This window comes from Stigmatopora nigra, chromosome 15 (assembly GCF_051989575.1).
Source record: "Stigmatopora nigra isolate UIUO_SnigA chromosome 15, RoL_Snig_1.1, whole genome shotgun sequence".
Taxonomy (NCBI): Eukaryota; Metazoa; Chordata; class Actinopteri; order Syngnathiformes; family Syngnathidae; genus Stigmatopora; species Stigmatopora nigra.
Genome location: NC_135522.1, coordinates 7933554 through 7946038, shown reverse-complemented (window position 1 = coordinate 7946038; position 12485 = coordinate 7933554). Strand labels below are relative to the sequence as shown.

The 12485-nt window shown below is 36.3% G+C and overlaps 1 protein-coding gene and 1 long non-coding RNA gene across 3 annotated transcripts; one reads left to right on the top strand and one right to left on the bottom strand.

Annotated features, from left to right (window-relative positions):
- Positions 1–38: 38 nt before the first annotated feature.
- On the bottom strand, positions 39–2034 carry prl (prolactin). The gene is made up of 5 exons (XM_077735154.1): positions 1898–2034; positions 1182–1294; positions 991–1098; positions 534–716; positions 39–230 (listed from the first exon to the last, which is right to left on the bottom strand). Exons 1-5 carry the CDS (start codon positions 1938–1940, stop codon positions 39–41), a joined length of 639 nt encoding a protein of 212 aa, XP_077591280.1. The 5' UTR covers positions 1941–2034.
- A 1700-nt stretch (positions 2035–3734) lies between these two features.
- On the top strand, positions 3735–11792 carry LOC144208682 (uncharacterized). Of its 2 annotated transcripts, XR_013328905.1 has the most exons (4): positions 3735–3894; positions 5606–5742; positions 11205–11319; positions 11444–11792. It is a non-coding gene; the product is annotated as an uncharacterized LOC144208682 (long non-coding RNA). The 2 variants fall into 2 exon arrangements; XR_013328904.1 differs by lacking the exon at positions 3735–3894 and having other exon boundaries at positions 5507–5742.
- The last annotated feature ends 693 nt before the right edge of the window (positions 11793–12485 follow it).

Genomic DNA, 12485 nt, shown 5'->3' with positions numbered 1-12485 from the left:
GTACAAGCTATGAAAGGAGAAAAAGGTACTTCACACTTTTAGCACAAGTGAGGTTGCAATTTTGCTGCCCGGCAGCGGAGGACTTTGAGCAAGCTGTCGATCTTGTGAGAATCTCGGCGTAAGCAAGACATAAGAAAGTGGAATCTGATCAATTTGGTGATCTTGTCCTGACCGATGTCATTGCCTCCCCTGTATGGCAGTGAAGAGATGCTCAGAGTAGTTGGGTCCATCTGTGCGACCAAACATTCTCTTTTAAATATTTTGGGGAGCAGAAACATTTCAGATATTTAAAATGTTACTTTTCTACCTCCATATAAATTTCACACCTGTTTTTTTTTTTACTGTACAGTTCTTAAACTAAATTCCCTTACATTTTCAAAGCCTCTGTTAATCTCCAATGCCACTTTGCAACCCATTTCAATTCATACTTACTGTGTTTAATTGATTAGATAGGCTCCAGCACCCTGTGATCCTCGCGAGGATAAGTTTCATAGAAAATGAATGACTAAGTTCTGCAATTTGAATGAACATACCTTGCCAGTGAGAATGTTGAGACCATCTCCAAGGTTCTTGGAATGTTCTTGCAACTCATGGACTTTGTTGATTATTTTGCTTTGAGATGGATGAGGCAGAGTATTCGCAGAGGAGGATAGGACCACCAGAGGGTCTACCCAGGCTTGGAGCAAGGAGCGAGCAAGGGAGAGGAGGTCTGATTCCTGCAAAGGTCAGATAGGCCAAATTGTAGACTGTTTGGAAATTGAATGGAAAATAAAATGTTCTAAGAATGATTGGTAAAATAGTATGTAAAATTTATTTACAGTCATAAAAAGTATTGCATCTTCAATTCTTGAACTATTATATATGTAACAATATTTTAAACAAAACTTTTTTCAAATATTTGTTTCTTTCTTTTCCCGAATGCTCTCTCGTAATTATGTACATGATGACAGAGAAAAAGAATCCTACATAGCACCCCAAAAAGTTACTTACAGACACTTGAAGCGCTTGTTCTTTGTTACTGGGCGTCTGTAATGACGAAGTGTGGCACACTGACTGTCGGGGCATGAGCGCTCTGCCCATAGCAGGGAAATGGGAGTCCTGGCAGATACAGACTAGAATAGGTTAGACTACACCGTTAAAAATAATAATAATAATAATACAAAAACACACTGGTTACTGACCAACTCATGGGTGAGTGTCGTGCTAAGAGAGTGTAGTTTGTCAGAGTGCTGAGAAGCTCGGTCCAAAAGGTCACTGATGGGCACGCCGCTGCACATTGCCACCATATACAACACTTGAAAAAGATGGGGAACAAGTATTTCATCATTTTCACCTAATTCGTTAAATGCAGAGATATACGAATCCAGGAAAGAATGATTCGGTGCAGAAATACAGTACAGGATTTAAGTATATGACTATGAAGCCCCTCAAAATATTGTCTTTGATGTGATTCGACAAAGATTGGCGAAAACTGGACTCTTAAATCATCTGGTTGTCCAAAAACTTCAAATAATGTAATATATTTCCCCAAATGAGAAACAAATTTGGGAAGATCCAACAAAAATGATATCTATTTTGCAAAAAAATAGAAATATTTTCATTTTTATAGGATTACGTTCTTATAAACTGTTCATCCACTATGTATATTAGACAAAAATATATATATATACTCACTGTATGCAAAAATAGAAGTACATTTTGATTAGAATTATGATTTTCTTTTGTGAAATAACTGAAAAATAAAACAAACTCCATAAATTAAAGTAATGGCAATTGTAATTTGGATGAAATTGATATAAACGCCAGTTTATTACGCTCCTGAATAAAATTAACTGTTTGTATTTTCTAAAAAGTAGAAGCCAACATTGTATTAAGTCAGATGAGTATTATTTCTTACCCATGATGAAAGTTTTCCTACCATTGCATCTTCTGTTGGTCATTTTTGTACCTTGGCTTGCACTTTTTTGCTTGTCTTTTGCTATTTTCTCCTCTAAATGTTTTGACTCCTGTTTCCTTACATTTTATAGTCAGTCTGCTTCCACTGTTTAATTATGCAGCAGTAACAAGATGATGAACTAATTATTTGGAACGTGTTGGTCTGCTTCATAATGCAAACATCGCCCAGGAGATGTGAATGAATCCAACAGCTGCAGGTTGGTTTTTTTTTTCTTCAGTTTACTTGCTTTGGTGTGGCGTGGAAGTGGAAAACACTTCTTGATCATGATTATGTGGATGAATAAAAACATGCGTGTTCCTACAATGTTTGTCAATGACATCGTGACGTACTTTGTTTGAATCAAGTCCACTGACCTTTTCAGGTTGTTAATTGTGAATTATGGTATTCATTTAAGGTAGTATGATAGAACTAAATATTTTTAATAGCCATTTCAAATGAATTTAACATCTCTGGTTGTCAAAGTCAGGCAATGATATAAAAAATAATAATAATAATAATAAATCTGCTTTTAAGGGCTTTTTGGGGTCATAACTCAAGTGCATTTCTGGGTATCTTGATTGTACTTTATTTTGTTTCATTAACATTGAATTCCTTTATTAAGAAATATCTTTATGCATCATATGAAAACAAATTATTTTATATATAGAGAGATTTTTTAAAGGATCTGTTCTAGAGATCAGACATCACAATTTGACTTGTGAAAGCCACATTGTACAAACAATGTTACCCCCATTGGCAAGCATTTATTTTGATAAACGTCCAATCTATATTTGGCAATGAAACAACAAGAACTACATCATAAGGTTTCTGTAATCTTAAACAGCACTGAAAGAGTTCAAAATATAATATTAATCAAGATCCGTAATGTCATGTCCACATAAGTGAGTGCTGGGTCTGTTAGAGTTTGAGTTTTTTATTGACAATAATAGTCCCTTGCCTTATAAAAAAAAAAAGTTAATCAGTTAACAAATTAGTGTTAAAACTGCTGTGAATTGGATTATTTTTAGTGCAGTTTTTTTTCATCAACTGGGGCAAAAACGAAATTATATCACATTTTCATGCAGGCATGGAGTACACATGCAAAGGACACACAAACTGTAAACATCTTCTTTCAAGGTGCCTGCAAAGTGCTGTACAATTTCTCGACCTTCTCACTAAACAAAAGCTGTACTTCAGGTGCAATGAAGTCACGTGGTGTTTACTATCCGTGACCATATGATTTACAACACCCGTTATACTTGCATGTACTTGCATGTAAAATACATACACGTGAGTCCTTTACATTGACTCTCAACTGTCCTTTGATGTTGTGTAAACCAAACATAAATTCCAGGACCTGATAAGAAAATCCTACTGCTCTTCTCCATTTGCAATGCATTCTGCTCACTATTGGGTCATTTTCACATAGTTTTTTTTTTGTTTCCTACTGACTTTGTTTGGTCACCAATTTCTTTCACCTATTGTCGTCTGGAATTTTATGTCATCAACCTGTTCCTCATTGTCTCGTCAACCCTTGTATGTTTATCATTCCTGGTATCCCCCATTAAATTTGGTTTTAAAGACAATTTATTTTGTTAATTTAAGGTTTGTAATCATGTTAATTTTTAGTGAACAGGTTTATTATTATAAGAATACCAAACCACTCCACCAGTATTTTATAATAAAACTAATTTAATGCCATGAGTGGACAACATTGTGCATAGCACGAATCAGCATGTTTCTATTTTCCCTTTTTTGTCAGCACCCCATTGCTGATTTAAATGCAAACACACGTGTACTCGCCACACATAAGCAACACACCCCCTTTTTAAAAAAGACCACATTCTTCACCAAGGAGTTGCAGGCTACAAGCTCATTCCCGACTGTTTCTTGCTTGTACTTAGTCATACTTTTTTGGGCTGTCTAACTCAGGACTGAGGCATCTCATCAGTATATCGGTAGGATTTTCTGACATTTCTTATTCATTCAATTCTATATTGGCTTTCAAAAGAGGGGCCCTGTATGGTGACGAAAGGACACGATGTTCTTTCTTGGCACATGGACTCATGCAGAGAGGTGTGGAATGTACTTCATGAAGGAAACCATGAGCTTACGTACTTTACATTTTAAGAGATGGAGTTTCATGGGAGGAATATTTGAACTGTGTACTTTAATAGTGTTTTAATATATCAAACATATGGCGTTCATAGTGAAGTTAGCAGTTTGCTTGTTAGAAAGTCCTATTTAAAAGTTAATTGGGTGTCATTTGATGCTAATGTAATCTCGGCACTGCACAGTCCTTTCTTATGGCTTATGAATGAGGCTTTATTTTGGAAAATGGCAATGAGATGATGGAGGGAAAGCTTTTATTAGAAATGAGTGGAGGGAAAATAATGTGAGGATACAAAGCAGTTTTTTTAGTTTTGGGAATGTTTTCAAGTTATTTGGTCTGACTTTCAGAGATGTTGAAAAGTATGAGGAAAATCTTGTACGTTTTTTTTTTGCTGGCACACTCATTGGTTCCCATTGATGGCGCTAAATGTCCAATCAATTTCGACTGGGAGGGGCGAACAACAGCCAGTCCTCCCAATTCAAATCAATTTGACAACTATCGTTGTCAGTAAACAAATTGAAATGCTATAAGCCCTCCCCTCCAAATAACCCGTTTATTTCTGTATTTGTATTGTCTACATTAACATTTTATTAATTATACATTTATTTATTCATCAAAATATTCATATTTTTAACATAATTAATATGTGTAGGGCCACACTTGCATACCAAAAGTTAATCAATTGATCTAAATAACCCAAAATGTTGTGTTTGTGTATGTTTATGATTGTTTTCCTTTTTAAATTAAACACTGATGTGTAGCGATAATCAAATATGTAATTTCATATTTGATTATTACTTCCATTGGCTGTGGTGCTTTGAAATGCCTTAAACCTGGTTTAATGTAAAGTAAAATCCTTTATGCTCCATTTGCAATGCAATAACCTCCAAGTTTGTGGTCTGTGACCTGGAAAATGGAAATGTTCGCACAAGGTCATTCGAAGGTTGAGTCCTTTCCAAGAGTATAATAACTATCAATGATCTTCCAATTCTATCACAAGAAAGATCCCTCCTTCACCTGTTTCGTCTTGTCTTCACTTCAATTTCATTCATTCAAATTTTGAACTATCTTTTCATGCATTTCTAAATATATGTAATGAATAAACCCCCCACTTGGCGGCGCACTGGCATACACCCATCTTGTTGGCTTGCAGGAAATTCCAGTACACACATGTAACCATTTTGTCAGGCAAAATAATTTTGTACATTCCCTTTTAAGCGCAAAACAGTCAAGTCGAAATAATTACAGTTGCGTAATTCTTAAAATCATACGAACGACCTCCTGTCGGTAAATGTCAATGACCCCAACGACCTTTCCTGTCTCCTTCAACCTGTTGCCTCCCAGAAGCGTTTGCCAATCAAACCCTCTTCCCAATGTGAGGTTGCGTCACTGACCTTTAACCCTTCTAAGTCGCTACGACGCCTCCCACCCTGACCCGTGCTATCATCTCACGTGTTGTAGTATCCCCTCCCACCTTCTCTGGTGTGCCCTCCCATTTCACTAACTGTCGCTCTTTTCCTCTGCCTTGGTGCTGCTCGGATCCGTTTGGAGGACAGGAACAGGACAAGGCGCCATCTCCTTAACCCATCAGCACTAGAGAAATGTCGGACTGTGAGAGCGCCACCGCCGCCGCCGCCACTGAGGCCCCGGTTCCTGCACCTTGTGCTGTTCTCAAGGCTGACCTGGATAAGTGGTAAGTGATGAATGCATATGGTGATGGATGTGCAACTTTGACTACTCTGGTCTGTACTTTTGCACAACCTTGGGTCAAGGACAAACTTCTAAAAATCCAATATAAAGATTTTCTGACATCACAGTCGCCAATGAGCATCCATGATGCCATGCAATGAAATAAAATATTGATATGCCTGATTGCAATAGAGCTGGGATGAAAAATAGGTTATTAAACTTTGAATTTGCAAAATGAAAATTCTACGTAGATTTCACAATCCGAGGCGACATTTTACTTGTCCTTAAAGCCTGCATACCAAAATGGAGTCTCTTTAATCGACGATGTGAATCGCGTCAAAAGTCACCATTTAGCCGAGCTCTCGTTAAACAAACTATGACAGTCTTGGGGTAAAGATAACAAAAATGTGGGTCCCTAATAATTAAGGACAATGATTCGGAGATGAATGGTATGTGACAGCGGGGTGAGGTTTGATACCCATCCGTACGCATGGATGGAGGCTGGGAATCTGCTTATGTCACTATCCTCCTCTTCCCAGAATGCCTTGCGTTAGCTCATTGCATTTGTCTGCCAGTCTTTTTTTTTTAATCCTGCTGTATCAACAATTAGGAAAACCAATTGTCTTTCTATTTGTAAAATCAGACATGATAAACCTTTAACATAACAGACACCAAACAACATATAATGGATTAATTCCACAGATAAAATTGATTTTAAGTTGGTTATTCTGCTTGTGTATGGCCATGATAAGAAATTTGTAGGGTGTGACTTAGATAAGGCAGAAGTTGGTGCTGAATGTTAGCTGGTAGAAGTTAGCTTTCCAAAATGTTTTAGTGGTGTAGCAGAAAAACAGCCTCATTATTTCTCACCATCTTGATTTATTAGACATTATCACATACTCTGGCAACTCATTGTAAACGCTGTAAGAGTAACGTCCTTTATTGCATCTTGTAAAAGTCTTGGAATCGTGTTGGGTGTTAATGATAAGGTGCTCTTTTGCTCTCACGATATAGCCTCGGGTGTTAATGCGGGTGTGTTATTTTACAGCACACTCAAGGATCTATTCATGTTATTGTGCAAGAGTTCAAATACTGCAGGACTTGCTACATGCAAAACAATGTTAAACTGAATATTTGCTCAACAACTGAGGTGGAAAGTTGTTTACTTTTACTGCAGGTAGTTTTTGTGCAACTTTTAAAAATTTACGAATAAGAGTGGATGACTAAATTACATCATATTGAGACATTTTTACAAAAAAAGACTCTTTCTCACAGAACTTTTATTTTGAGTACATTTTGTGAGTGACTTTTTATTTTTAGGGTATATTTTACTTTAGTAACTTTTATTAAGAGCCATATAATGGGATATTGTCATTGTTAATGGCATTAAAAGAAAGTGGAAATGACAGAGTTTTATTAGTTGTCAGAATCCACCATTGGGCTTTTGTGGCTTAGCATAGCAGTCAGTGTAATCAATACTACAGCCTCCCGAGTATTTATAGATAGTGGCTTTTAAAAGTCGAAGCTTGTGATGTGTCAAAGCGATACTGTATGTGTGGCAGAACATAACATGTTCCCAGCTATAGATCAGCTTACTGCTCTCACCAAACCAACACCTGCTCCTTTTGCTCAGTGAATTCCTAAAAAGTTGACGACAGACTGCCATTTATGATCAAATAGCAGCGGAACTCTCTAAACTTGCAATAAAATGTCACAGAGGAAATTTAGAATTGATGCACTTTAAAACTCGGCTTTGCATATAGATGACCTTGCAAAGGTCACATGACTTTGAGGTCGCTATAGGAATAAAAAAAAATATTTCTATGTCATGTCCATGTGCACATAAGACTTGTGACATGTTAACGCTGGTAATATTCACTGTACTAATCAGTCCTACTGTTGCAAAATTGTACAGCAAACTGCAAGTTGGCATTTTTAGACTTTGGGATCTTCCAACCTTTACCCTTTATCCGCTACACATGCATACACACACGAACACACTGTCACTGATTGACTGCACTTGCATGTTCTGACGTGCCTAATTCTTGCAAAATTTTGACATGCCGTTAAACCTCTACTTATCTCAAACAGAACTTCTCAACTGATTTACTGTGCATTGTAAAATATCACATTAAAACAACTGTTACAATGTATTACACAAATTACTTAATTACCATAACACCATCCATGGCACTGTTGGACTAACATTTACAATGAGATCTTTTAGAAGAATTAAATCAAATGTTTATAGGTTGTTAAAGGTGGTTTTAAGGTTTGTAGTTTCTATACATTTTGAATCAAATCCTGTTGAATTTAGGGGAATATTCTTTTTATCTGTTACTTTGTATTTATTTTGTGGAATTTTCAGGTCGCTTCTTGTTGGTTTGGGGGTACTACTGGATCACAGTTTACAGATTTTGTGTCACTTTCTAAGGATTTGGGGGAATTCACTGGTCACTGCATACATTTTGAGACATATTCTAGTAAAATAATAATAATATTTTTTGCAGGTCTGAGTTAATGAATGGGGAGTTGACCGTGCCATTAAAAAATATTATTGGTATTAAAAATATACAGTTTTTTTAAATCTAATTTTGATTGTTAAAAGGGCTATTTAAAATATGAATTTGTTCAATATTAAACAAGAAAGAATTTCTCAAATATTAATTTATTGAACAAGGTAGCAGGCTGTGCAGTTGTCAAAATCCTGAACTATCAGAATAACTTATATCTGCCAGTGTCAATCTAAATGTGTAAGGCGATTTGCATTATATATACTGTGATCTGAACCTTATAAAATGTCCCTTACATATGTCCAAACTTCCTTTGTCCAATGTTCTACGTACATTAATTTTTGCTACTGCACCTGCCAAGTGATCAATAATACATTTACATCCCGGAAAACATACTACAAGACAATCATGATGAATAATTCAGTCATCTTTAGTGACAGACAGGAGGACGCTATCATATGGCCTGAGTGATGACCGGATGTAACTAGTGCATTCTTTTAATTATGTTTACACTGTCATTTGAAATAGTAACATCAATATTCACTTCCTTTGTTATCAACTGATGCATTTCATCCTTTTCTATGACAACTCATCTTAGCCCCTTGACCTGGTAATATGACCTTCCTTAACTGTGGGAGTATTCTCTCTCGGGACGTGTGTGATGGCTCTTGGTGGTGATGTCATCATCTCTTCTTTTCCTGTAATCCTGTTACACACATGCGCATGCATATGCATGTCCTATTTGAATTCACATTGGGTTGCAATTGAATTAGATGACTGATCGTGCTGATTAGTGCTTTTCCTAATTGTAGATTGCTCAATACAAAACTAACATAATGACAATATTGGACAGTACTTGTGCTTATCCAGTAATCATCGGTCACATTTTTTTAATTTGGAATTAATCTTGACCTTTACAGGGCATTTTTCTTCATTTAAAAACCCTACATTTTTGGCCAAATATTAGCATTTGCTCTATTTTTGGCCAAATATTAACATTTGCTCTATTTTTGGCTTACATAAGCCACATTGTGCGTGTATAAAATATGAATGAAAATATAATTAAAACAAATAAAGGCCGAAAAACACTCCATATTCCCCCAAAAGATACTTAACTTGATAAATAAAATAGTATTGATAACAAATAGCATTAAAAAGTGTCTTAATAATTATTTGAAATAGAGAAAATTTGCAGTTTTATTATTTCTCACTTAACATATTTCTAAATTAAAAATGAAAATTAAAGAATAACAAATAAATAACTATAGACAACAGATTTTCCAATCTTTAGTTCAAGAAATACTGACATAAACATTGAAAAATATATCTAAATAGGAGAACATTCACTCTGAACTCATTGAGAGCCATTGACATGATTCAATTCATGACAATTTGTCCAATTCATGAAGGCTCATCAGTGCCCTTTACAAGGTTTACTAGTCTAGAATCTAGATGATGACACGCATGCGCACACGTATCACCCATATGATGTAATATCATCAGCCTCCACTTCCTCTACAATGCACACAGCCTCCTGGCATAGTATATAGAGTGCTGAGTGATAAGCTGCAGCTACCAACTGCATGTTGCATCACGCATGGGCCCACAACCACGCATGCAAAAAAATTTCATTTAATTAAATCTCTATCTAGTACAGTGGATATTTTAGTTCGACTTATCATCTAAATATATCCAATACAGCATTATAAATGATTTACCGAATGATTTATTAAATTAGTACCTCACAGGCTTTCCCTTTAAGGTTTGTGCAGCGTGATTTAACATTGTGGATTGTCACAAATAGATTTATTTTTTCTGCTAATGTTGCGGATGGATGATAGTGGCTTAGTGATAATTCTAATCACGCAAGTACCAACCCCCCAATTCCCAAACCTCGTCATGCGTCCAAGTTTAACCTTCTACCTGCATGTCTTGTCATGGTCCCATCATCACGCAACCTTCCCCCAGCCCCTCCTCCATGGTTTCCTACCAAACAGATGGGTTCTTACACACTCTCTTCTGTATTCATAACTCCACCCACTACCCTCCCCACTTCTTTCGCTCCATCACCCTAATGCACTTTGGCAGTAGCATGGAGTTTGTTGCTGGATGCATGAAATAATCTCTCTTACTCTTGCTTTCTTTCTCTGACTCTCTCTTTTTCTTACTTTCTCACCCTCCTTCTCACTCACTCAATTTACTGTAGGGAAATAATACACTGCACATCCATACGTATGTCCATCTTTAAAAATATTTAGAGAGTGAAAATATGGCACTAATTAAATAATTTGTCCTGTAGATGTTGGTATATTGCAGTGATGTACTATAACTGCCGTAACCGACAGGAATACACATAAAGTAACTCTACAATTAAGAGTTTATTTTTTAAGTTTCTGCTATTTCTCCAGTCCAGCACCCCTCTTAACTCTTGTCAGGATAAAAAAATGAATGAATGTGATTTGTTTTCATTGCACTAAATGGTTTTGCACCAGTTTATCTCACTTTGCAGCTCCTGTAGGTTCCAAAGACTAAGTGGAAGCATTGCATTTACAGAATTAATTTCTATTGTTCGGCCAATAACTTTCCAGACCATATGTGGAAAAACAACAATTCACACTATTTCATCCTCTTCTTCAGCAAGCTAAAGCCATTTTTCTGTTTACTTTAAACAATGAGCCTGTTTTGTCAACAAAGCCAAATTCTACTCATGTTATCCATTGTGAGTACCTGTATGCAAAGCTGGGTAATACTATCAGTGTATTGCAATATGAAGTAACACAATACTCCTATAGCAATATGACATTAAGAATACATCACCATATTGCATCATATCACAATATGCTTTAAGCCACTGCAATGTAATTCAGCCTATATTCAATATTTTTGCCGAATGTTTCGCTCATAGCACTACTATATGAACACATTTCCCAATGTTTCCAACTTTTTCTTTTAGTGTGGCCGAAAAGGGAGCCGAGGCATGCAAAGACCTCAAAGAGGCCTTCGATGCTTGTGTGAAAAGTGTGACGGAGGGGACGTCATGAGCCAGGAGTTGCTCACCAAACCTCAATGTGAGTATTTTTAGCCATTATTCAAAATCCTAGTAAACCTGAGCTACTGTAAATCCATTGGATTCAATCATTGGCAAATGTGATCTTGAACAGATATCATTACTTTCTTCCTCCTCTATTATAGGTCTTCTGCACTGAGCCCTCCGAGTTCCCAGCATTCCCTTCTGCACACCAGCACAGTACTGAATGGCAATAACAACGACCATGATCACAGTGTAAAAAAAAAAACACTGTGTGCTGAGTTTGGGACCTGGCAGCAGTCACCATAGTTTTGTCCTCTGAGCTACCTTCCTCCATCCCAAATCTGTTTAAAACCTTTACCGATGTCCTTCAATTTTCCGCCATTCCCTCTGTCCTTCTATGGCTGATGTATGGTGCATTGACTTGTCGATACTTCCAGAGTACTAATGGCTAGTCTTGTGTATTCTTAACTTGAAATTAATTCTGTCAAAGGAAATAAAGGTACAAAATGATTGGTATACCAAAATGTGTGGTTATTTCAGTATTTTAAATGTGTGGCTATTAAATAGCGTGTATTAATAGGTTCAGAGACCACCAAAAAAAAAAATTCCACTGTTATTTTAAAAGACCACAGTGGTTCAATGTACAGCTCAACCAATACTGAGTAGAGTGTAGACTTTGCACGTTTGGAGCATCTAGTAAAGCCTTTAAATCCCATTTCAATGGCTGACATGGCCCTCTTTCAAACTAACCCAGTGAATAGTCACCACTCATTTAAATCCAGTGTAGCACTGCATTATGTCCAATCATGGGTGACAATTTGATTGTTTTGTAACCGTATCATGTCTGCAATCTTAGAACCTCATTTGACAAATGACTATGTACTGTATGACCAATGGAAAGTGCAGTATAGTTCAAGTAGGGTGTCATGTTAAGCATTACAACACGAACAGTCAGAAACATACTTAGGAAAGTTACTTTATATCTTCATGCAACCTCACATAGACTCATCATGACACAAGGCAAAGAATATATTTTCCCCCTCTTGATTGTTTATTGAATTTTAAAACAAAACTCAAAAAAAAATTACAAAAATCATATCACTGCATATCTGGTTTTGCTGTTTTAAGTGTTGAGTGAATGAATATGGTAAGTACTAGATACAATGCTATTGCAGTACTAGTATTATACTTTGAAGAAAAGTA

Bases quoted from the DNA above. Each gene is read 5' to 3' on its own strand.
- prl (XM_077735154.1), bottom strand. From the start codon at position 1,940: ATGACCAACAGAAGATGCAATGGTAGGAAAACTTTCATCATGG. The intron at 1,099-1,181 runs GTCAGTAACCAG...TGTATCTGCCAG, and splicing joins CGACACTCACCCATGAGTTG to GACTCCCATTTCCCTGCTAT. The intron at 231-533 runs GTATGTTCATTC...TTGGTCGCACAG, and splicing joins TCAACATTCTCACTGGCAAG to ATGGACCCAACTACTCTGAG.